Source organism: Diorhabda carinulata, chromosome 5 (assembly GCF_026250575.1).
Source record: "Diorhabda carinulata isolate Delta chromosome 5, icDioCari1.1, whole genome shotgun sequence".
Classification (NCBI taxonomy): domain Eukaryota; kingdom Metazoa; phylum Arthropoda; class Insecta; order Coleoptera; family Chrysomelidae; genus Diorhabda; species Diorhabda carinulata.
The window spans coordinates 12474430-12501625 of record NC_079464.1 but is presented as its reverse complement, the minus strand read 5'-3'; the positions used below and the strand labels follow the sequence as shown (position 1 = coordinate 12501625).

At 32.4% G+C, this 27196-nt stretch overlaps 1 protein-coding gene across 2 annotated transcripts; it reads left to right on the top strand.

Moving 5' to 3' along the window:
- The first annotated feature begins 468 nt into the window (after positions 1–468).
- Positions 469–27196, top strand: LOC130893822 (rab5 GDP/GTP exchange factor). Of its 2 annotated transcripts, XM_057800226.1 has the most exons (7): positions 469–590; positions 10382–10493; positions 12623–12820; positions 15619–15940; positions 16830–17244; positions 20490–20732; positions 26325–27196. In XM_057800226.1, exons 2-7 carry the CDS (start codon positions 10400–10402, stop codon positions 27117–27119), a joined length of 2067 nt encoding a protein of 688 aa, XP_057656209.1. In that variant the 5' UTR covers positions 469–590; positions 10382–10399; the 3' UTR covers positions 27120–27196. The 2 variants fall into 2 exon arrangements, with proteins under 2 accessions (XP_057656209.1, XP_057656208.1); XM_057800225.1 differs by lacking the exon at positions 469–590 and having other exon boundaries at positions 9828–10493.

Here is a 27196-nt window from a genome sequence, read left to right as displayed (position 1 = left end):
GAAAGTTGCAGCTTCTAGGATTGTGCAGACACTATTAAATACTAACATCTAGGTCATACAGAGCCTTCTTTATTTATATAGTAATGATACGTTATGGCCTGTATCCATTTAAAAACAATAATAAAAATTTATTTATTCATGAATCCAAACTAGCCCATAAATTCCCTTTTCTTAAATAAAATTTTGCGTTTTGTAAAATTAGCTAACATTCTAGAATTTTTTGAGTATTTTTTCAGCACACCTAAATCAGTTTAAAGTATCTAAACAACATTTTTGTTGCAGACCTGTATAATAATTGAGGAAATGAAAATTCGTTCCTACTATACAGGCAATTCATTCAACCACAGACTTTTATTTTCATAGGCTAAATTGAATGTATATTTAGTCATATATATTTCAGGAGTAAGGTTTACAGAGATCTGGAAGTTCTGCTTCTTGTTATTTGAACGTTTTCCAATGGATTTTGTAGTTAAACTGTCAATTTTACGTCAATGTCATATTTGAGAAAAATAAAGGTTATATTATTAAGTTATTAATTAAAAAATTATTTTATCTACAAATTGATTTTAATTAAGTGTGTTCAATCAAAGGTAAGTGTAAACAGTTGTTGATTATTATTTATATAGTAAATAAGTAAGGTGATCATAATTTTGAAACACTAAAGCAAAACAACAACCAGAGTTTTGGTTCGAAAAGTACTTTAAATTGTAAAGTAGGGTTTGTAATCGTACCCACCCAAAATGTAATTCGTTATTTAGAAGAAACAAGTGATGTTAGCGAAAAAATAAAGTTTACAAATAAAAAACTTGAGCAGAAAATATATAAAACTACGGATATTTATCAGAGTGAAAACTGTCTGCGCTGGTGCATTGGAACTAGGCAGACAGTGTACTGGCTCAAATATTACGATACTTGTTCTGTTTCAAAATGTTTGAAACTTTGTTATGCAGTCAAACAGTATATTGTCGTTAATGGAAATACAACTTCTGTTAGTAAATTTATTCATTAGTAACTCAACTCCTGTGAATAATAGTTTCATTATTTCCCAATTCATATTCTTATACCATAAACATTTGAAAATGATGTTAGCTATATATTATAAATCATTGAGTGTTTTATCAAAATTTGAATCTAACTGGACATTTGAGTACCTCCACTGGAATCCTGGGGACATCTGGTCACCTTATTAATGAGTACAATTATTTACTATGATTTCAATTTTGAAAGGTAAAAAATAAGGATTTTGGGATCATCACTCTCTTGCAGATATGCGGCTACTCTTTTTATGTTGTTTCCAAAGTATCTTCCAATCAAGAAATAATATGTTGATTCCTTCTAATCGAATAATTTATTTAAAAATTATTATACATGCGTTTTTATATTTTTTAATGTAGTAAGTACTGTAATTTTTTAACATGTAACATTTTTTGAAAAACAGCAAATGTTAATGTTACTATCCCTAGGTATAGACAACAATGAGACTCCTAGTAAAGTGAAGCAGTTGTTAATTTCACATCCTTCTAAAGCATCATTGACGCCCTTTTGCAAGTTTTTTATATAAATACAAACTTGTCTATATAAAAATTAACTTTTGAGAATTAATAACAAATGACCCATGTGAAGTAATTCAAGGATTTCTACCATGAATATTTTATTGTGAAATAAACTGAACTTTTGCGAAAAAATGTTAATAGAGGAGATATATAAAATTATAAAATAAATAGGCTACATAATTTTACAAACAAAAATTGCAGATATGTGCATAAAACATTTTAAAACATGGTGTTTTTGTACATATTTGTCGTTTCTGATCCAAAGGCTTAAAAAGTAGAAAAATTATACATTAGCAACTTCATCTAATTAGAAGACCATTGACTAAAAATTGTGATGAACTTATTTCTTATAACGCCAAAAAAAATTCAAGAATTTTACGTTTGAGCGCTGATGCGCATCGTTCGTCTTCAAATTGAAGCCACAAATTTTTTTCACATTTTTTTAACTATTGCTAATGATACTCAATAAGGGACCTATTAACAAAATATTGCGATGTTACTTAGTATGTTTTATACTGTCAAAAAAAATTCTGAAGTCTTCTGACTGTCCAGCTTATTTTCGTTTTTCTCTGGGTTCTTGTTGGACTGAACGTTTCTGAAGAAAAAGAGTCCAATTGTTCCTCCAGGGCATAATACGCACCAAATAGTGACATGTTGTGGATGCATCGCTTTCTTAAGATTAGCTGTTTTTAAGTCTTCTTCTGACTGTCTAATCACTTCACGCTTTTCTTTGAGTTCTTGTTAGACCATCCAGGAACCCCTTCTAAAAGGCACTTTTTGTTTTATACAACACTGCGCGAATCTTTATTCAGGTCCTTTCATCCTTTGTAGACTCGTCCTCTTCCATTGCTACCTTGCAGACATACTCTAGATTTGTCTGAGAAGAGAACGGAGCCGCATTGTTGGTCTGTCCAATTAACATGTTCTTTAGTGAATCGTAGACAGTTTGTTCAGTGAGCTGGAGTTAATTCGGAGCCAGTATATAAGCTTTTTGGCTTGACGGTAAATGCCTCAAGACTTCTTCTAACGTCCATCTACTTTTCGCTTTTCTCTGGGTTCTTGTTGGACTGAACGTTTCTGAAGAAAAAGAGTCCAATTATTCCTTCAGACCATAATGCGCACCATATAGTGACACGTTGTGGATGCATTGTATGCAAAAATAAACATAGATAAGGTTTATTCCTACTTAAATTCCTAGCTATGACATAAATACTTAAGAAAAACCAGATCAAAGAATCTTCGCCCTTTCGAATATGTGGTTGCTTTATCACTTGGATGACATCCATCAAAAAAATCTGCGTCTCTGACACATCAAGAATAACAAAGTAAAGGTTGCGTTGCACTAACAACTAACACTACAGTTATGTCGTAGTCAGAGCTAAACTCATCTACTAGAGCATCTTTTGTTGCTTCTTGTTTTTACTTTTTTTCTTCAGTAGTTTGTTTTACCTTCGATTTATTGATAATTCTTTCACAAACATCTGTTATTAAAATAAAAACAAATTATCATGAAAAACTTTTTATTATTTTAATAGATATACTAAAATATGCCAAATCAAAGAGTTACGTATTTAATTAGATCATAATTTTGAAAGTGGATTGATAATTTGAGATTTTTTTTTAGATTTAAACATTAATCACTGTAAAAATTGTCTGACGCGTGTTTCAATAACCAAGTTAAAGTCTTCAGAGTCTATACACTATAAAAGTTAATTTGAAAAAAATAGTTAAATTTATTTTGGTCAAGATTTTGTTGTATGAAAAAAGAATAATCTGGGAAGGAATTTGAATAAGTGAACATTATTGAGAGCATTGCTTATAATATATTTAAGACTTTGAGGTTATTTAATTTACAGTAATAATTTGAATTTAATTTCTTATGTAATTTTGAAATTGCCCACAAAATGATGAAATACTTTTTTAATCAGAGAACAAGGTCAAAGAAACACATAAATGTTGGGAAATAAATAGTTTATCTGCTCTAAATCCCATATTATTCGGACAATTGTATGCAAAAACTTTTTTATTATAACTTGAATCGCAAAATTGCATAGTTTGGGAAATTATTTTATATATACAAGGTCTAAACGAATAGGTTTTCCGATATTACTAAAATTTAGCTGTTTTACATTGAGCACAATTCTGAATTGTAGCCTTTTCCTGTTTATTTACAAATTACAGCTCCTACATTGAATTCTTATCTTGTTGTTGATCTTCTCCTTGCTCCATCTACAACTGGTTCCTCTTCTGATATTTTTCTGAATCTTTCTTCTTCACTTTTTCTATTAATGTGTTTGTATCATTCGAGTCTGCGTACTTCTATCATTTCACTAGGCATTTTCTATTATTTTCTCTCATAATTTCGTTATTTCCATTTCTGTTCCATAAATGACGTGCCTGTACATTTTAATTTTGTATGTATCAATTTTGTATGTGAAGGAAGCTTATTTATCATTGTTATTAGTATGCTAAAGACTTATGCACTACTCGGGTTAGAGTCGGTATTATTAACCTATCCCGGATACAAAGTACCAAAAGGATTAGTTCACATCAAAAACTTGCGCACTGTTTGGCAAGTATTCAATATTATAGCCTACTGGGTGTCGGCCAAGGTGTTTTTGGTGTAAGATCTTCGCCACCTGTTTATCGGTGGACTTATCCTTCTTCTTCTTCCGGTGCCTGCTTCATTCTAATGAAGGTTGGTAATCATCCTTTGGAATTCCTCACGATCTTCAGTCATGCGTATTAGATTTACGGCATCACGTATATGGAACCAATCTCGAAGGTTTTTCAACCATGAAAATCTTGTTCTACCCAGGTCGCGCCTGTCTTCTATCTTCCCTTCCATGATCAGCTGTAACAAGGCATATTTTTGATTTCTAAAAATGTTAAGGTTAAGGTTAAGCGACTTTAATTTAAAAAACATGCCTTCTGCAGCTGTTACTTGTAATACGAAGTAAAAGTATTGAGAAGAGACTGTCGGTGAGGTCATTAATAGTTGAGTCTTTTTATCAACTTCTGAGACTGTTGCTCCAGATGAGAGTTCAAGCTCACTTTTGTTGAGGAGCTTCCCGTTGATTCCTGGGGATACACCTGGACCACTTTCGGAATCACTGCAATAAAGCCATGACACTAACTAGTCTGGCAATCAATTCTTTTCCCTTAAAAATAAGCAAAATAAACCCTGGTCCACTAAAGGTGTACGTATATCTGCAAAAAATATGTTACCTAAGAAAATTCTCGGATAATGTCTTACGTGAAACTATACAGAAAAATTTATCATAAGATAATAAAAACTGTCAAAGATATTTATTATAATAGGAGACTCGCCAATTCTCGTACTGTTTCTAAAGAAACTGGTCCATTGTGAATAATCTTAGAAATAAGACCTCATCGAGCATAATCTCTACTTCATTTTAAGAATTACTTTTTGAATGTAGCCTAAAATTTATCCAATTCTATAACTTCTTCTCGTGATTTGCTTTCATATCTTCCTGATGCTAATACTAACTTACACAGTTTCTTCTTTATGCCCGTAATTTCAGCAGATCTTCGCAGTACAATTAATGACATCAAAAATAAATACTCATCTGGGGCTGATGGTTTTACATTAAAAATGTTTTCGAGTCCCTTCATAGGACCATATCTAGTGCGATTCTAATCTTCTGTCTCCACGTTTCTAAAACTTAAGTTTTGTCATATAAAAATACATTGCTGCCTCTATTAAATATGTAAATTCTTGGGGCTTGTTATATACAATTCCTTGATATGGAAGTTATATATTAGAATTGAACTCAATTGACTCAATTTTAGCGAATCTTCAAACTACAAAAGAGAGCTGTTAGATATTTACTAGGACTGAACAGCAGGACTCAGTGCAGGGACTTCTTTTAAATAAAAAAAATTCGAATAGGCTTGCCTAATTCGTAAGCGCGCATCTCCAATTTCAGAAAGATCGTTGCACGACTATCCACTTAGGAACGCGGACCATTACCTTTATCTACCTACTCCACGTTCAGAATTAGTTGAGGGCTCAATATTTTACAATCTAAAAAAATGGACAATCACTTGCTAATTGATATTTTCCCGCAATAATTTGAGAACATATTTACCGGAAAGTGCCTTCTACTCTGTAAACGACTTTATTTTTTTTGTATCTTTATTTAGTTTTTGTCATCTTAGATAACAATTTTTGGAAAATAAAGCTTTTCTCTCTCACTCTCTATCAAATTATAAATATTTATTTTTATTTGTCTATCTCAAAAATTAAATACTGACACCTAGTGCTGACAAAAATTGTGCTCAGACGTATTTCAGGATTTTTTTTATTAAAATATTTTATGATAGTAACATTTTTTAGGTTTTCGTTGTATCTTGAGTGTATATAGAAATCTTATTATTTAAACAGAATAAATGAAATTAAATAATCCATGAAATAAGAATCTCTAACGATTTGAATCACTTTTGGTGAAATTGTATTTTTATATTCGCTATAAAATGTCTAAAAGTCTTTTGAAATGTCAATTATTGATAAATAAATGTTATAATTATAGAAATATAATATCAATTGTAAGTCAAAGTAACAGATGTGATAAAATATTTTGCAATATTTCAAACACGCGGTTAGTTTATATTAAAAAAAGTTGAAGGATCATCGAATAAGAGATAGAACCGTTACGACGAATAATTTTTATCAGTGTATGATAAAAAACTATTTTATTATTAAATAACGAATTTTTGCAAATCACGGGTATTCAGGATAAGAATAAAAGGATAGTTTTCAAAGGTGCATTTACTACCGTGATTATTTTGTTAGTTAGGTAGAGTCAAGATATAGAAATGCTTTTTAATGATCATGTCAAGAAAACTGTTTTTGCTATTAAGTAAATATTTGTTACGAAGAAACATAATTTAAAAAAAAAACAAGGAAACGTTACATAAATATTATCCTGAAAGAGCTCCGTACCATGGATTTATTTTAAGGTTTACCTCGACTTTTAAAAATGGCTAGATTAACACAATTAATGCTGATTTCATGAAACCGTTATTTACTGGATCTACTTCAGAAATGGTTAATAAAATCTTTACCTCTGTACTTTTCTTGCATAACCGAGGAGGCCAATGAATCGAAGTTTCTGCACCTCTATACCAATCCATTGATTCGGAAAATGGTTACTAAACATTCTATCAAGGTGCGGTGGAGCTCCATCGTGCTTAAAAAGAAGACTCCGCTCAATCAACGTTAAATCTTCTAATGTCTTAAAAAATTCAGGTATATATCACCGTTTAAATTTCCAGGTAGAATGGGACAACCTATCAATTTGTTACCTAAAGCTGCTGCTCAAAAATTAACTCTAAATTAGTGTTGGTAATGGATACCCTTTTGACATTCCCATCACACCAGTAGTGCGCATTATGGGAGTTAAACATACGTACATTGTAATGTTTGACAAAAATCAACTAACCAGTAGATCGTTTGGCAAGAACTCTTGGATATATCTGTAGTGATAAGGATGTAGCTGTTGCTTTTTGAGTATCCTCCAAGTACTTGAAGAAGACGTATTTGTTTGTGTTTACTCTAACTGTTGGATTTTGATCAACTAAATTTAATCTTCAATGCCCTTTAACTTGAATACGAATACGAGTTACGAAAATTTTTTACTGGGCAAACTCCTAATTTTTTTTTCAGTTTTCTATCTACCCTAGAAACGGGATCACTTGTTTTTGAAACACCCTGTCTAGATTAATGCTCAAGTTCAAAGTTCGCCTTGAATTTAAATTAAATATAGCAGTGATGCTGTTTTTATTATATTTCTGTTATCAACAAATTTCAATTAGAATCGAATGTTGATCATAAATTTATCATAATTTCTATTTAGTTTAGATAAATATTTTGGTTCATGTTGATTTTTGATAGTTTTATCGAAAGAATGCAATATGATCAAGTTACTGCCATATTGGAGAACCTTGAACCTCTTCTTATCAAATTTTCTATTCTAATTATTAAAAAGAAGTGCCGTATATTATTTTTGAAGGATTATCTTACATCAACATACAAATAAAAAATTTAGCTGTTTTTAAATTCTGGAAATAAAATGAAGATGGGATAAATATCGTCGATAAGTACCCACTTTTCTCAATGAATGAAGTATATTAAACTCTATCTACAAATAGTTTATTCGATAGAAAACTTGTCCTCGAGGTAATCCGATACCTGAGCTTTGGCGATCGTTATTACCAAGAAAATAAGAATACATTGTTTTTTTGAGAATATCACTGTTGTCATGATAGGATTTCAAATAATACCTTATTCTAGATTCAATTTATATAATACAGGTTGCCAATTCATTTTCATACACATTCCTCACGAGTTTCCAACATAATTTATAGTTTCTTAATTCAAAGCTCAGCCAATCGAATAGGTGTGCTTCCGTTACTTATCAAACTAAAACAAAAAATAGAAACTGATAATTGCGGTAAACAATTTTCAATAAAAATGTCATATTCAGAATAAATTATTCGTATTTCAGAACTTAGAAGAGATTGACAGAAAGTTAAAATCTATTTTTACGTGGATATATTGAAAAATTCTTAGCCTACTATAGAACCAAACAAAATTTCAATGTCAAAATATTTTATCACTCAAAATATTCTCCTCTTAATTGGATACATTTATTACAGCGAACCTGCAAAGTCTCTAGAACTTTTAAAAAAAAAATGTTTTTTCTTGCTTTGCAAACTAGACCTCCACCGCTTTTATTACCGCCTCGTTGGAAGAAAATTTACTACCTTTTAAACTTTTTTTCAGTTGAGGAAAGAGATGATAGTCGGACGGAGCCACATCTGGTGAATAAGGGAGGTGTTCTAGTAATTCAAATCCTAAATCATGAATTTTTTGCGTGGCAACAAAACACCTTCGGATAGCTTTCCGCGTCTTTTATCTTTAATTTTTTCCCGTAGAGTGGTCAGTAATGTCGAATAGTAATCTCCAGCTATTGTTCTACCCTTATACAAAAAATAAATCATGATTACTCAATGGCAATCCCAGAAAACTGAAGCAAGAACTTTTCCAGCAGATTTTTGGACACGAAACTTCTTAATTCTTGGAGAAACAGAGTGTCGCCATTCCATCGATTATTGCTTTGTTTCTGGATCGTAGAAATGTACCCAAGTCTCATACGTAGTAACAATTCGGTTTAAGAAGTCTATATTGTTTTCTAATCGAGTACAGATCTAACGCGATGCTTTTACCCTTGCACGCTTTTGGTCAACATTCAAACATTTGGGAATCCATTTTTTGGATTGACGTGAATTATATTCCTATAAAAAAATGATAATAATAAAATCATGTCATGAACTGCATCGATATTTTCGGAGACTGATAGAGAAACTGACCTTCCCTATCGATCATCATCTTCAATAGAAAATTTACATCTTTTGAAGCTTGCAGACCAATTTTTCACGGTCATATACGAAGGACATTGATCACCAAGGGTATTAAGCATATCTTCGTAAATCTGCTTACCTCTTAACCCTTTTAAATACAGGAAATTGATGATGGCTCAATACTCCAATTTTTCGATTTTCACAATTTCGGTGGATATCTTTTCTCTTTTAATTTATTGCGTAACTCTGGTTTACTTTTTTGACGTCAAACTTTACACTGACACTTCTAATAAGTTATTGTTCGTTGCTATGGTAACGCAATATTTTGTTTATGCATAGTCTAGGCTAACTAGATATCAATACATCTTCGTATATCAACTGGAGGCTAGTGACTTTCTTAGATCGTGAAAAATTCTATACCAAAAAATGCAATTGGGTAAATGTGACTGATTATATTATTTTTTGGAATCATATTAATCTTGAACCATATGAATTTACATCAGTGCTTATGTGGTTATCATGATTTTTGAAATATCAGATTTATCAACAAAACAGTTACAACGAGATTTCGATTTTTTGAGAATTTTCATAAAATTTGTTTACTGCGTTTACTGAACGCACTAAATGTCAACATTCTAAATGACTCTTATAATGAATTGATAATGTTTTTAACCAGTAGCTTACTAAGGTCGATATGGATTTCCTTGAAATTCAAAAAACATTTTTAATCTCTTATTTACGATAAATTACCATCACAGTATTGGAGATACTTTGAACCATTCTGTATATTATTTTTCATTTATTATCATACTGAACTCGGCATGTCCCGCCTATGTTTATTCATTACTGATACGATTTTTATATATAAACAAGATGATATTGAAAATCACAAACAGTCTATCATTTTCAGTGTTGTTAAGTGTTGGGAATTTATTTCATCACGTATTATACAGTGAAACGATAATCTTTCATTTTTAATAAAAAGTGTATTTTTTTTTGTAAAAAAATTACTCAAATTGTGGCCAATACTGATTTCCGTAAAGTCTGAAACCAATGGCTGATCCTGGCGAATCTTCTAATATTTATTTTGGTGTTGTTTGCTGCACTCCAATCAACAAATCTAAAGGATCCAAAGAAGTATCTTGCCAATTTCTCAAATACCCTCAGTTTCCAATTGTACAAATGTTGATGACAGAACTTAACTTGTGTGCACACGATCACAGTTTCGTGCCACCTCGATAATCATCATCAGAACTCTTATTACTATTAGGAAATAAATTCATCACAAATAAGTTTGTGAAAAAATAAAAAAAAAATATGAAGAAAGCATAAGTTTTTGAAGGTGAAGAAAGACAGACTATAATTTTTTAGTGTTATTTTTTTAGTGACTAAGGGTTATAATAATTAATCAATTAATTAAGATGCCTGTGTTAACTTTGCAGAGATCTTATAAGTACATCATGTATGCCACTAAGCAGCCTTCCCTGAGGATTAAGCAGGCTGATTTGAAATGTAAAAGTGGGTGTAAATACTATGGAAATGCTGACTGGGATGGTGAGTAACTTTTGTTTCGTCAGCATTATACACTCTTTCTATTCGTAGGGTGAATTAATAAACACTGTCTCTTATGTTATTAATTTATTTACACACTCCACAATACACTTAACACTTAAAATAATTCACTTATCAATATCACTTGAAGAATTTCTGAAATTACTTTCACTATTTCGTTTTTTTTTACTACGATTATTTATTCAAAACTAAACTTACTATGCTACATAAACTTATTTACATACCACAAATAGAATTCCACAAAGAATCCAAAGAAATAAATAAATAGACTTTGATAGAAATCATTTAGAAGAAATACTGTAAATAACCCGCCCGCTATAATAAAAAGTTCTAAAAAGACACATCAAAATCGCATTCATAAAAAATGTTAAAGAAGCCGCGCGAATTCGCCGAATTTTAACATTCCATTGTAGCTGGGCAGGGCCGGCCTAAGGACCCATTTTGCGAGCTTGTTCGTAACAATTTATAATCTCTATTATCATATAATCATCACATTATATCATCACACGTAGATTCCACAGGAGCATCTTATAACTTAGAGACTGCACTTGACAGAATACAAAACTGGCAAAAATATGAAGAATGAAAACAAATGAGAGTAAATCAGTTAATATAAGCTTTACAAATAGAACAGAAAAATGTTCGTAGCAATTTCCTTAGCTATAGCCAATAGCAAGAACCAATCACATCCGCTTGCGTTTGTCTTGTTTGATCCAATAAAAAAAGCTCCCCTATTCGGAGAACTGATGACAAAATTTGAAAAAATGTTTTAAGCAAGCTGAAGTTGCGAAAAGTTACAATTTAGTCAATTGGCGAATCCAGTCCTGAAAGTTTTCTAGCGAGTTAGCGGTTATTTCGCTACTGAGCAACATTTGCAAAAGAAAAGATAATTTTAGGCAACTTGAATTTCTTTTATTTTCTAACTTATTATTTCTAGAATTGAAAAAAAATTCCAGACGTTTTTGTCGATAAAGTATTGCCAGGCAACTACAAAATAATTTGTTTTTAATTATCAAGAAATATTCGTTAGGGAATCTGAAATTTATATCACGTATTTATTAAGTAATTTCAATAATACCTACAGACAATTTTGCCGATTATAAATTATTCCCAGACGTTAATAAAGTTTGTAAATAAGTGTGATAAAAAAGTCCAATAAAAATATCTAATCGAGGCATGCCGCAGCTGCCGGGGCCCAAGCTCCTCCCGATCGTTATTTTCCATAAATACTGAATAACAAACAAAAATACAAACATATAACACGTCAAAAACAACAAAAATTTCAGTTAACGGCAGCAACGTCAAATTTTGAATAGGATGTAGAGTTTTCTACGGACGTCAAACGGCAAACGTCACCCGCGAAAGGCAACGGCAAACAGAAAGTCAAATTTATGAATAGGATGTAGAATTTGCTACGAACGTCACGCGAGAAAGGCAACGTTAAACCGAAAGTCAAATTAATGGATAGGATATAGAAATTGCTACAAACGGCAAATGTCACCGGCGAACGGCAACGGCAAACGGAATGTCAAGTTTATGAATAGGATGTAGAATTTGCCTTGAACGGCAACGGCAAACGTAAAGTCAAGATTATGAATAGGATGTAGAATTTGCTACGGACGTCAAACGGAAAACGTCACCCGCGAACGGCAACGGTAAACGCAAATTCAAGTTTATGAATAAGATGTAGAATTATAAGAATAAAGTAAATAAACCTTTCATAGGTCAAGTTCTTAAATTTTTAGAAAATCAAAATTAAAAGAATAATGAACTTAATTACTATAAAATGTTAAAAGAAGTTTAAGTTGAATCTTAATTACACTAAAATGATTCCCGTAGGATATTCAAAACGACTAACACTTTCAGACCATTTTTGTTGTATATTCGAATTTTTTGGCATCATAAAAAAAACTTGTTTTAATCGCTTATTTTAGAATAACCGATAGACACACTTTCATATTCACTTTGTATTATATGTTCAGTTTTTATTTTATACCTATGACATCACGCAATATGGCGATCTTCCTACTACTTACAAAATTTTTGAATTCTCAATCTCAATATTTTTTTTCCTAAAATGTTTCGTTATTAATATTCGCGCTGTTTTTCAGGATACTGTTCACAATGCTACAGAAATAAAATGGATTTGGAGAGGCAGAAAAAGTCGTATCAGACTCTACCAGCTGAACAATCGAAGACTAATATGTCTGGATTTTCGAAATTTGAGGAAAAGAAACGACAACAAACGGATAAGAAAAACAAATATCTTAAAAGCTTACCAGTTTTCAGGAAGACGTCGAATGTTAAAGGTCAGTACAACGAATTTACTCAATTAAATCAATAAAATTCCAATGTTTTTTTCACTTATCTGTTTGAGCTACGTGAATACCTCATATCAATTTAATACAAATGTATTTTTTTGTTTCTGATATTCTACTGAACACACTGTTTACACTACTCCAACATTTACAATTACACTGTCTGACGCGCGTTTTGATAACCAAGTTATCGTCTTCAGAGACTGAAGGTAAACAGTTTTCACTGAGTCATCTGCATGTGCCAGGACTATTATAAATCATTCCTTGGAATCGTTATCCACTATCATCTCTAAGAATCTCCTCCAGTAGGAAATTAAATAACACTGTTGACAGCGGGTCGCCCTGTTTTAAGCCTTCTTCGATTTAGAATTTTTCGGATAAACTTCCTTCTATGGCTACAATATTTTCGGTTTTGTACAGTGTCATTTTCACCAATCGTATTCATTTCTTAGGTATTCCAAGTTTTGCTAGAGCTCATTATTGAATCATGCCTGTTTAATGTCGATGAAAAATAGCTTCAAATTCAGTCCCTGCTCAAAGCTATCATTCTGTATTGTTTGATTTCTAGTCGATCTTCCTTTTTTAAATCCCCTTTGATACTCCCCTACTTGTTCGTCCCAGTATTTGTTCAACCTGCTTCGAATGAAGCTAGCACTTTATTCATAATATCTACTAAGGTATTATGAATTATGAATAAATTACCGCAGTCACCCTTATTTCCTTTCTTATGTATGGGACAAATAATTGCCTTGTCCCATTAGCTTGGCATCTCACCTAGTTTCCGTATTTTGTGTAATAAGTTGAATATTCGGTTCTGCAGGGCCTGTTCCTAGTGATTTTTGAAAACCATATCATTAGAGCCTTTTTCATTAATAGCAGTTTTAGTGGTTCAACATGGATAACCGCTACCATCTTGGTATATCCCTTATCTTGTTTAGTGAATAGTATGATGGCGGTTATTTATTCTCTTCATTATTTTATTCCAACCTCTATTGTCCCTTCCTCCGAAAATAATTCTCAGATATTCACACGTCGTTACTGTCCTGTGTATCGTCTTATTTTATTTCATCGTCTTGTTTACTATCAATGATCGTCACGTTTTTACTTTACCTACCATCTTGTTTAACTGTTTAGTTTTTTCTTTTATCCCCTTATCATATATTTGATGAATTTTTCTTTTTAAATAAATGACAACATATTTGTAATAGGCAAAACTTATTCCGTTTGGTTTTTTCACAATGCTCAAATTATTTTATGGAAGTTTCAAATTTTTTTCGGCAATTTCCATTTTAAACTTGACGTCTTAACGTCATTTCACAAAAATATGAACATATCAAAAATTTATATAACTCATATTCGTCATGTTCTAAATTACGGTAAACATCCAAAATTATCATATCTCAAACAATTTTTGAAAAGTGTGTTATTCCCCGACAAAGGTAAGCTTTTGTTTTCTAGTTGTGATAAATCCATATCGTCGTTTTTCTATTTTCGACGAATATTTTCAACCAATTATTGCAGTTTCTTGTAGTACCTAATTTGATTACCATGCTAAATAATTGACAGTTGTTGTCAAATTAAGTCGTTTATTGAAAAAAGTAATCGATTTACTAAAACATGTATATTATGATAAAGAGCCTGTTTCATGGTAGTCCATAAAACACTTAAGATTCAAGCCTTCATCGCATTTCAGGCACTTGAACTTTGCGTTTCCTCGACATCGATTTCCACAGTGACTTTCTGTGTGGTAGACAAATGTTTGATAAGCTTTTGCCTTTAATGTGATGCAGTTCCATTTGTCACGAGCAAGCTTCAAACTACATATCTCCAAAATGCGAATAAAGAGTCAGCCTCTTTATTGCATACATTTTTTCTTGCGAGTTGTACAACGACACATCTAAAAAGTAGGCAAATATTGACCACCAACATTTTCTAGAACACATTCTTGCACGAAGATTCGCAACAGCTTCATAACACTTATCTACCCCGACGACGTGCTTGTTTTAGCTTGAAATCAATGTAGACTGGATGATTGCTACTTTAGCCTTCATTGTCATTACAAAGACATAAAAATACGTCGTCAGACATCCTGTAATCGCTGTAGCCCCACTCTTCCTTCTTGAACTAGTTGATAGCTTTTAACGATCAAAATATTCTGAACACAGTATACAGAATCGAGTTTTAGCAAACTTTTTGGTGTAAAATTAAATGATGTTTGAGTTCACTTGAAATTTTGCTCAATAAATCTAATATTGAATAAGTTATGTTAAATACTAGTTGACACGAACCGTGCAACTATCAACATCCTTTTGAAACATCCTGTAAACTTTACACAGTATAAATACACATTCATAGTTGTACATAAAATGTCGTTTGTATTTCGTATATAAAATTCGCGTTTTCATGGCACATTTGAGAAAATTTCTCGACTCTCGTGTGTAATTAAAAAAAAAACTTGTTCGGTTAGAAAAAAAAATTAAGTTTTTTCATCTAAAATTTAGCAAAATTTTGTATGTTGAAAACGTATGAGTTGGGCTAATCCGCCTCTGTTGTAAATTAATTATGTATTAGAACTTCAATCAACATTTTATGAAGATAGCAATTTAAGTGTAGGGACATAATTATCTATTAGCAAACTAATGATATTTTCATAATCCCCGGAATAAGATCAATTTAGTTTATTACTTCCAATAATTTATGACTTTATTTGAATTCGGTCGGTAGAATAATGGGAGTTTTAAGTTTGGTTGAAAAGAAATTGAAAAAATCGTTGTTTCGTTATTTTATAGATGCTAGTAGACCAGAAAAATACATATTAAGGCAACCTAATCCAGATACTGATAAATTAATGGTCGAGTTCATTTCCATATTTTGTCAATGGGGTGAAGGAATTAAGAAGGACTTCTTCAGGTGCAGTCAAGCTTTTTCCAACAAAATTTTAAGTGAATTAGACACAAAGCCAATCGAAGATTTGGCAGAAACAGCACAGAACTACTACAACCTTTATAACAACCGAGTTAACTCATATCCAGCTTACGAAAATTTACCGATTGAAGTGCGGGAGAAATTAGTGGAGTTTTTCGAAAAGTACAGCATGATCACACTTTACAGGTAATTGTTATCTACGATGTGGTATTTATTTTGTGAATCACTTTTAACACAAACGTCTTACAATGTTTTTTGTTCAACTACCTTATTTTGATAATAAATTACTCGATTTTCGAATCACATCTAACTTCAAAATGTATTTTAATATTCCAAAAATCACAAGAGGTTGTGTAGAAGTTTAATTACTAATTTCGACAAAATAATTTTTCGTGCTGACTGCACCGTGGACTAAAATGCTAACACAACTCAGCACAACCCTTACTTTTGCAAAAAAAATCTTGTGTTGAGTACGAAAGTGGTGAACTTTGTCTACACAAGTAGCAGAAACCTTGCAAAAATCAGGACATCTTTTAATTTTTTGAATTTCGAAAAAACCTGGGCTAACTTTACCCGCATCTGCGTATATTAATCCGTCTGTTTTTTCCGGTTCTAGCTTTGTAGACAATTATTGTCTCCAGTTTATAGTATTTTTCTTTTATTGTTTTTATCATTCTCTTCATGACAAGTATAAATAAAAATGAACTGCGACTATGTCCATGTTAAACTCCCATTTCCATTTTAAACTCCTAAGATCTTCCATTTTCATATTCCTATTTTCCTCATACTAATTAATTCCCTTATCTTTATTACGATGTCATTATGTCGTCTTTTTATATATAGTAGTACCAATTGATTTTCCTCGGAGCCTTTGAGTATTTTATTTGTACTTCGGGCTAAATTGAATATCTTTAATATCTATCCCTTTCCTGTTTATCCTAAATATTTCCGCTTCTATGTTTTCTCCTCCACGCGCTTTTCATATTTTGATTTCTCTATTGTTTATTCCAATTCCAATATAGTTTTTTATCTTTCGCTATTTTTATAAATGAAAAAATATAATTTTTCTTCGCAGTTTTCTTTTCTGTCCACAAACAACTAATGACGAAGAAAAAGATTTAACTATCCAAGACAGAATACGCAAATTGAGTTGGGTGAATGCCCATCATCTAGATTGTTGCATCAGTGAAACTAGCATCGAAGTCAGAGATTTGGTCTACACGGCAATAAACGATCTTCTCGGTATGGATTCGATGAAAGCGCCACAAGAAAAACTCGCCTGCGTTGTCAAATGTTGTAGAAGTGTGGTAGAGGTATTACAACATTGTCAAGGTGGTCCAGTGAGCGCCGATGAATTTTTACCTGCTTTGATTTTTGTTGTGTTGAAAGCTAATCCTGCTAGATTGAAGAGCAACATACTGTATGTTACTAGATTTTGCAAGGATTCCAGGTTAATGCAAGGCGAAGCAGGGTACTATTTTACAAATTTGGTAAGCGCTTCTTTCAAATTACCACTATGTCTCAACGTTTTCTCTTATAAAAATACATTGCAGTCTTTTTTATTGAATAACACCACCATTGACGTCGTTGAATCTGTAAAATTCTTAGGGTTTGTTGAAACATTTTGTATGACCTTAGGGGTTATTTTGTTAATTACTTTGGTTATCCTACTTTTAAATCAGCAATATTGTCTGGTATGTCAAAATATACTTTAGATTTTAAATAACCTCATAAGGAGTAATCGAGTGGAATCAAATCGTGGGATCTAGGCGGCTATTCAGTGGTTCCACGTCTCCCAATCCATCTATTGGGAAAAAAAATAATTTTTAACTGTAAGTGCAAAATGCGGTGGAGGTCAAGTTCTCTAGTTGTCTTATGCGAATTTTCCTCAATATCTAGAACAGTGGTCGCCAAACTATTGAGTTGGTGAAGCATCTTAACATTTATAAACCTTTTAGTGAGCTACCTAAGAATATTGGGCCAAAGAAAGTACACAAAATGAAATTGAAACCAGTTTATTACAAACGAACATTTAATTCTAGTATTAATCAAAATATGTATGAAGTCTAACACAAAAAGTCTAAATGTTCATTTCAATGAAAGTAGTGGAACTCTTTTTGGCCATCAAGTATTTTCTTGAAGATTGGAGTATGTTGTAGCTGCCATTCTGATGCAGTTGTCCAAATGTTCATCAGTCAGTGTTTCTGTATTTGTTTTTTTTTATGAATTTCATACTTGAAAAATATGCTTCACACAATTATGTAGAACTGAATATAGCTTTCAATCTCAATGTAACTTGTACCACAATTGGATACTTGTCTTTGGAAACTAGAGGCCAGCCATTTTAGCTATTAGATACAGGTCACTCTGAAAATCAATTTCTACTTCAACGGCAGCCTGATCTCCACCAACACCAACTAAAAAATCTTCTGCATCGATCTCTACAAAGGGAGAGTAGACGAACTGTGCCACAATCAATATGCTTTCAAAATCTTGGAATCGTTTATCAAATTGTTGTCTTAAGTCTGAAAGAATTTCCACTTAGTTAATGTAAGGGTGTTGTGGAGGATTTTGTTTGTCCACAATCCACATCTGCTTCAGACTAGGAAAGTGTTTGTATTCAATCTGAGTTATATTCTTTTCTCACAGCTCGAGTTTTTTTGAAAATTATGTTACATCTGAAATCATTCCACCGATGTTCTTATTTTGCTTCAAAGCTGCAAGTTTAAGCTATTCAGCTTTCCAGTTATGTCGGTTAAAAAGGAAACATCTTGTAGCCATGTGGGATCTTCCAGTTTGCTGAGGTGCTCACAATGTTTCATGAATTTCACCAGTGCATGTAGCAACTCTTTGCATAACTCCGCCTCTAATAAGCCAACGAACTTCTGTATGAAGCAACAGATCACAATACTGGCATTCTAATTATTTAATTAGTTCCCCGAACAGTCGTCTTTGAAGTGCATGTGCTCTCATTTTATTTACTATTTTGACAACTGTTATCATGACATTGTTCATACTTAAGAACTTTCCACACAATGACTGCTGGTGTATGATACAATAGGAAGACAAAAATTTTGGTATGTCATTGTCTTTACAACACAAGGCAATGCATTCTTCACGCCTAACATTGCAGGAGCTTCATCCGTTGCTAAGGCCACCAACTTCTTCACATGACTGTTTTTAGATTCCATGAGCTTTTGAAATATATCATTCACAGTTGTATGCCCAGTTTGTGTCACAACTTTTACCAGCTTTTCTGTTGTTTCAAAATCTTCGAATACCATATTAAAAAAATAGCCAATTGAGCTGTATCAACTATATCAGTTGATTCGTCAAGCTGTAAGGAAATATAACTACAAAATCAGTTTCAAGCTGTGAAACTAAATCACAACTCGTAGCTTCAACTCTTCACGTCACTGTATTAGCAGGAAGCTGAACAGATTTAATAGCAGACATAATCTCAGCCTTGTTTTTGAAGTTATCAAATAATCTATCTGCAGTATCTAAAAATGCAGTTTCAATCAACTTTCAAAAAAGTTTCAAAAAAAAAGTTGACTGTTGCGCATTTAGCTGAGATTATAACTGCATCATCTACTCTCTTTTCAGAGTGGAATTCAGCGGATAATTCCACTGTGAACTATCTTGAAATGACGCTCAACATTTCCTTTCTTTCCATCAGAGACACTCACATTACAAAGTAGTACAAATCACCCTGCGAGTCACCGGGATTTTACACAAGTCCAGTAGATTCTCGTTAATCAGGCAGATATCAGACTAGGGTTGTGGCGGACTAGTGAAAAAGCCGGATTACTGGAAAAAGTTTTAAGTAAAAAGACAAAAAGAGTTTAATTGTTTCTTTTGAAAAATGACTTTCAAAAAATAATCGTCTCAGGCTCTGCCTATTGTAAACAGAAACGCAAGACTTACAGTTCTTGTCGACTATTCCACACCCATTGCAGCATCATGGCTAACTAAGTGAACAGCAGACGGTTCATCTCGATTATCTTCTTCTTCTTCTTTCGTACTTAAAACATCTTTGATTATTTCACGGTCTGTCACAAACTGGCCGTTTTCTTCTTTCTCGCCGACTAGCCACAGACTTACATCATCTATAGTTAAACTTTCGCTTTCATCAACAAGTTTTTCGGCGATCGTTTCTCTTGGCTCAGGTTTTTTAGTAGCAAGAGAAACTTCCTATTTTACATCTTGAGCATCATTTTATATTGCACCATCAGTGTCATATACTGCAATAAGTTGCTCCCAGGACTCCTCCTAGATCATTTCTTTTAATGAGTTCAGGACACTATCTTTGACAAAATCTTGTACAGCAGAGCTTTTTTGTATTACATTTTGACTGCTTGGATAACTTGTTGATCTATTGGTTATTATTAAAAGAGGGGTTACGTTAGGGAGTAAGAACATCACTGAACTTTTCAACTCGGATCCTTCTGGGTGACCAATTCAGTTATCCAAAATAAGAAGGGCCTTCTATAGCAATATCCCTTGAAACGACGGTTTGTGTCATCCATCCCCTACTAAACAGCAACGTTGAGAATAACACTAAAAGAATAGATGTTCACGACACACGAAATAAGAGGTTACTGGGCCGATCGTCAGTTGTTGTGTTGAGTATGAACGTGAGTTCCTCCCCTCCACACCTGTCTGAGAGCGCCGGATCAGATTCTACTATACGTGTTTATGACAACAGTTTGAAAATTAATGTTTGTTCTTACAGTGTTGTGCCGTTTCCTTTATCGAAAATTTAACAGCGGAATCTTTGAATATGCCGCAACAAGAATTCGAAGCTTACATGTCCGGCGAGTTGACAGTTGTCAGCGCATGGGAATCTGCATTAGTTGCTTGCGAAGGTATGCATCAATTGTGCGAACACCTTTCTCTATTAAAAGGACTTTCTGAACGAACGACAACAGTTCAAAATACCACTCACAAATTGAGCGAGGATATCCAAAAATTGAAGGTAACTGTCGCTTGAACTATTTTAAAATTCTGTGTGAAACAAAACAAAAAAATATCTGTTTTATAAGTGAAAAAATGGTAGGGTGAATGTACCTCTAATGTATCTTCAGTCTAAACCAATGATGGTTGACCATAATCTTTGTATTAAAACATTAAAACTACTTTGAAATAAACTATTCGTTAAATAATAAAATAATTAATTAAATTTGGTTTCAATAATCCGACTACCGAACTAGACGAACGAAAAACTATTAAAAGTTTCGTATCACCCCATTAAATACCAAAATTCCATTGTACACAAAAGCTATGAATAGTTATATAAAATATAAGTAAGTAATACTTTAATGGAACTTCAAGTGACTAAGGGACACTTGGAATCGCTTAACTATGACGTTGGTTCCCATTAGGAGCGGTCAGTGTACAATCTTAACGAATACCATAACTTAAAATTAGGTAGGTAAATGCATAATTCTTTACAGTCACACTCATATAAGATAAAAATTAGGTGCGATGCGTTGATGGAGGGCAACTTTGTATCACTTAACTAGATGATTAACAGATCCTAAGGGTTCCAACACAAGAGGCTGTATCACTGTCTGAGTTACATTCGTGCAATGTTGCCCAATTTTAAATAGGAAATTATTATGCTTAATATCAACATTGTGTTTTATGCGTGTATGTATTTTTTTATGAAAATTGATAGTTCAAAACTATAGGTATTGATAACGCGAAATTTGCGTGGATTTGCAAAACCGGAAAATGTTTAAAAAAATTGATAAATGTTTATCTCTCAGGGTAATGGTTTTCCTAAAGTGTATTCTATTTTCTTTCAGAAAAAATTTACGCAAACAAATTCTTTTGGTTTCTCTCAATAAATTTGGAAATTGAAAATGAGAAAAATCACGAAAATTATGTTTTCAAGACAATTTTTTTATAGAAAACTATAAAGAGTTGTGAAAGTCATCATATATTATTTTAGGTTGAACTTTAACTGCGAATAACTTTTAACCGAGTTATCCACACAATAATTCGTTGAAAAACATTGAGATTCCAAAAATAAATCCCGTCTAATTTAAATGAGAAATCAAAAATCACGATGTAGCACCTCTAAATATTGATATTAAGGGCTCAAACTTTTTTTTGTCATCTTGAACGATTTTTTCGTAGTAGCTAAATCTCCATGTCTATTGGCGCCCTTGTTCAGGTTTTTTTGGTTGGTACAAGTGTTTTGATAAGTTACTAGTGCCACAGACATCGCTGCAATGATTATATCGATGAACAAATTTTTACTGTAGTGCAAAACTTATTGTAAATCGATTTCGTAGTATCTGCATTCTCAAAAATCGATCTTGTCGCTTCTTGTTCAGGAGATTCATATACATGAACAAATTCTTAATATGGTGCAGAACTTGTTGTAAATCGATTTCGTAGTATCTGCATTTTCATAGATGTATAGACATGCTTCTACATGTCTATTAGCGTCCTTGTCTATGTCTTGTCTTATCTAAGGAGCATGTGACTGACTTGTATACAACGCTTCCAAAAAAACGTGGAAATTTCTAATTGTCAGGTGGGCAATCAACGACTTCTGAAATAAGCAATTTCAAGATAGACTATAGAAGAAAATCTCTGATAGCTTAAGAGGCGATTCCTGAGAATAAGTTTAAAAAATGTTTCAATAAATGAATTTTATTATTTTGAAAAATAAATTTGTATGAATAATTTTGTGTTTCATTGATCCATTTCTAATGTATAGGATAAACAGAAAGTTTTGAGGCTATTTTGAACCCTTAACTACTATCCTCGCAAGAGTCAAGGTGACCCACTATTCTATTTTACTAGTAAAAACAGATCGAAATAAAATCATTTATTAACAGAAAAAGGATGAAACAAACATAAAACGAAGTTTTTAATAAAACATCCTAAAGATACTTTGGGCACATTGCTGGTAAACTGGTACTTTGCGGGAATCGCAAAAATGTTCATTTTGCGGTCGTTCTATGAAGAAACGATTAGAAAAATTTTAAACGAAGAATTACGCATGATAAAAGTTTATTGATGGTAAAAAATCTGACTCTCGACCAAAAGCTCTTGCGTCAAAGGGTCTGTTCAGATTTCCCTGAAAGTTAGAAAAAGATCTGCTTTGAAAGAGACTCGATTGGAGTCTCGTTATTTAATAGCCAGACCTCCTATACACAAAAAGTCCACTTGAAATTTCAAGGTTTGGTTTAACAGGTGATTTCTAAATCTCCAATATACAATAATTTGCTGTTGATCACATTCATCTTAGCAATATCGCACTGTTACCTCTTTTCACAATCATTCTTCAGTGTTACATATAAGTAACGCTAGCCGTTAATGCGTTAAAGTACATAATAATTTTTGACCGCTTAGATCGATCAAATACTGGTATTTGCCGCGGGTAGGAGTTAAGGGTTAATAAAGGAAACTATTTTCAAAATTCTTATTTCTTGAGTTTGAAGTTTCAATACCATCGAAAGTTGAGCGAAACTATTATATAAGTCTGTACAATATCAGGGCCAGATTAAGATTTATAAGGCCCGGGGCTAAAATAATGACAGGGCCCCCTTAAGGAAAAATTAAAACAATAATATATATTGATACGTTATATTAACACCTAGGGCACAGGGCTATAGCCACCCGCAAGCCGCTGGCTTAATCCGATCCTGTAGAATATGCATACAAGTGATCTACTTTAGTATTTATCATGTGATAACTGACATCCCTCAAAGTAAAATTTGTGTTGGGTGATCGGTGAACATAAACCGTTTACTATCTGAAATATTTTGTTAAACGAATTCGATTAATTCATTCTGGAGATTCTCAAAATTAATTTTAAAAAAATGTCGTGTACAAGTTTATTTATTATAGATATAATACATACATATGTATAGTCTTGCCTATTAATTAGCCCTTTTCCATTAAAAAAAACATGCCAAATGTGAATTGTTTTCCTTTATCCTCCAGGATTTTCATGGAATGATGTCAATTTTGTTCTCCAACTTTTTTAAAAGATCTATAATGGCATTGCTCCTGTTTTTCCTCTTCTTCTTTTGCAGAAGGAAACACATTATAAAGAATGAACTCAAAATTTAACAACTGTCATTTAAAAAATGGTACACTATAATTTAGAACTGTTAGCGCAATTGAAGATCTAAATACTTGAGTCAATTTGACAACTTATTGATTCTCCCTAGTATCGAATATCGAATATTTAATTAATTAAAAAATCTTACCATTGAGTTGGTAGATTTAAGGTCAATTTATAAACCTCGTCCACGCTCACGCCCTCGTTCGCATTCAACGTAAATTAAATAGATTACGAAGTGCGATTAATAAAAAACAAACGCTCGCGTTCATGTTCGAGCTGAGAGATTATTTTTAAACTTTTTAAATAGTTTCCAACGTGAACTCGAACGTCTAAAGCTGACGGGTGCGATCGTAAGAGTTTATAAATGCATCTTTAACCTACATCCTTAAACAGTATTTAAAAATTATTTGGAATTTTGACTACAGTACTTTTCCCAACCAACCGACCGAAGCAAGTATTTATTCTTATGAATTATTTGTTTCCATTTCAGCAGATGTCGTTAAGGCATTTTCCAGTAATTATGCCTTGAAATTATTGCGAAATCCCGAACAAGATTTGACTTGAATTGGAAAATGATTGTGCATTTTTTTACATTGTAAAGTATTGAGCCGTTAATTCTAAACGTGGAGACGTAGGTAAAGGTCGTGTTTCGCGTTCCTGTAGATAGCTTTCTACAATTAGAAAATCGTTCTCATTAATTTTCAATTAGAGTGAATAAAAATATAACTCGATTGTTCGAAACAGTGCAGGAAATCTTGTACTGACAGTTTCGTCAGGACACGCACAGATTTTCTAATAAGTTTAATTCGTTTTTAATCGCATTCAAAATGTCAATACAAATATTAAGGATTTTAGGGATCAAATTTGCATAAACTTTTCGCATGTTAAAATTTTCGAGTAAAATTTATCACACACATTCCTTGTCAATAATTTCATAAATGGTACGAATACTTAGCCAACGGTCAGATCGAACATTGCTGATTTTTTTTATATTTTCTTCCGTTTTTGAAGTAGGAAGACGACTCGAACTTGAATCATCTTCAACATCTTCTCGGCCATCTTGAATACTTGTGATAGCGACAAAAATTTATTGCCATACACTTGTTTCAATTGCTTTATAAGTTTCAATTCAAGTTTTATCTGAAATTTCACAACAATCTGTTGTCTATTTTTAGATCAATCATTTTTACAGCAAAATCAAAAAAACGGCCACTGCTACACTGATTTGTATACAGACTTGGTAGGCATCATATTCGAAGGTTTTAGGCTAGACTGCTGACAGTCACTAAGTTAGAATATCTGGAACTGTTGGTTATATTCATACCGAATACATTGTTTACACTAACACTACACCAACACTCATAATTACACTGTCTGATGTGCGTTTCGATAACCAAGTTATCGTCTTCAGGAACAGAAGATAAGCTGTTCACCTTCTGTCGGTATAGTGTAAACAGTGTATTCGGTGGGTGGGATGAGATGAGAAAAAAAAAGAAACTTAGTCATTATCTCCCAATTAAAAATTTGTCTTCTACCTCAAATTGAATCATAAACGCTGACAACGTTTCATTTTGCATCGTTCACTTTATCGCTTATAGATTAAGTGAATAATAAAGAAACGAGATAGTTATACAAAAAAATATATGAAGTTAACATTTTTCTCTATTTCTATGAAACTAATTACTCTTTGGACGTTGAGTACAGAAAAAGGTTTTTGTAAAGTTGTAGAAGATTAAACAGTTTCTATTAGTATCCACTCGGTTTTTTCAACTAATATTGAATCTTTTTCTTTTTGTCGGTAATCAAAAATTCAACAACTTTTTGGTAAAAGGTAAATGTCTATTTTGATAAGTCTATAAAATCGGTCTTTACAATTTTTGGATTCAACTAGAAGAATGGAAATTTGTGAAACTATAACTATCGTAATATCTCGAGGAAACAAAATAATCAGCTGACTATACTATAGTGTAGTCAGCTGTACGTCAGTTGACCCCTCCAACATGAAAAAAAAATTATATTTTCAGTGATTTTCTCTCAAATAAAAATTTTATTGAAAATAACTTATATGTAGATGTGAATAATTTATAATTCAGCTGGTTTTATCTTCGTGGGAAAAACCGTCAACTGATACTTTGGAAGTTATTACGTAGGAAGCATCTATTGCATCAGCTGACCAGGTTTTCCTCGACTCACTACTAGCTGATTTTTTTATATATCACAGCAATATATAAACAATCAGCTTACAAATTTTCAGCTGGAAAGAAATGACTGACTAACACCAATTATTATTAAATAATTAACCAAATTTTCAAGTTCAAACGTGGCTGATCAAATAAGTTATTCTAAAATCTTAAAAATTAATTAAAGTGATCAAATGTATACTGTTGATACATCTTAATTGACTGATTTGTACTCCATGTAGTTGGTAGTTACATCATCATTTTTTTTAAGATGAAATCATTTATTATTTTATTTTTACAGGAAGAAATTTGTGAAAGCGTAACAGCAGTACTAGCAAGAACTCCATTGATTATCAAACCGAGAAAAAGTCCATTAACCTTAACTTTAACCAAAGCAACATCATCATCCGACAAATTAACAGAAAATATCATTCCACCAGAAGAAGAAACCAGCACTACAAATCAAAATTATTACTTACAAAATTTATCGCTTAGTCAAATGAACGCATTAGATAGTACCAAAAATAAGTTACAATTGGATATTATACCATGTCTTACAGTACCTCAACCTTTGGATTTTAAAAAATCCTGTACTAAAGAGGCTCTACTGTCTCCAGCTCTTGATAAAAGCGTTGAAAGTATTACACCAGATGATAATAGCTACTTAGGTTTATCGAAAATAAATTACGACATTGATTTTTCCGATTTAAGTACCGAAAACAGTATCGCCGAAGATCTTACACCTGATAAAAGAAAATCTCCAACGCCTAGTTTCATTTCAGATCCATTTTCTCCTATGGGATCCTCGTGTCCCGTAACACAAACTCCTCTAATACCTTCCAACGTATTTGTGCAAAATGAATCCAAAATATCGATACAGTCAGATAATTTCGTTATTCCGTTCCTAGAAGATTCTACCTGTGAAGAAACTTTATTGGATAAGACCGGAGAAACCTCCATGACAGGTTTACCACCACCATTGAAACCTATAATGTCCGAGTATTCTGGGTTTTCTAAACAGGGCTCGAAAATCCCTAGTATACCGTGTAATACGGGTGATTTGGGTGCGGGTCATTCGAAAAATGCATCTAATTAATCTAAGCATAAAATGAGATTTTGATTGAGTAACGATTACATAACCTATAAATATGTAATATATTTTTTATCTATAAA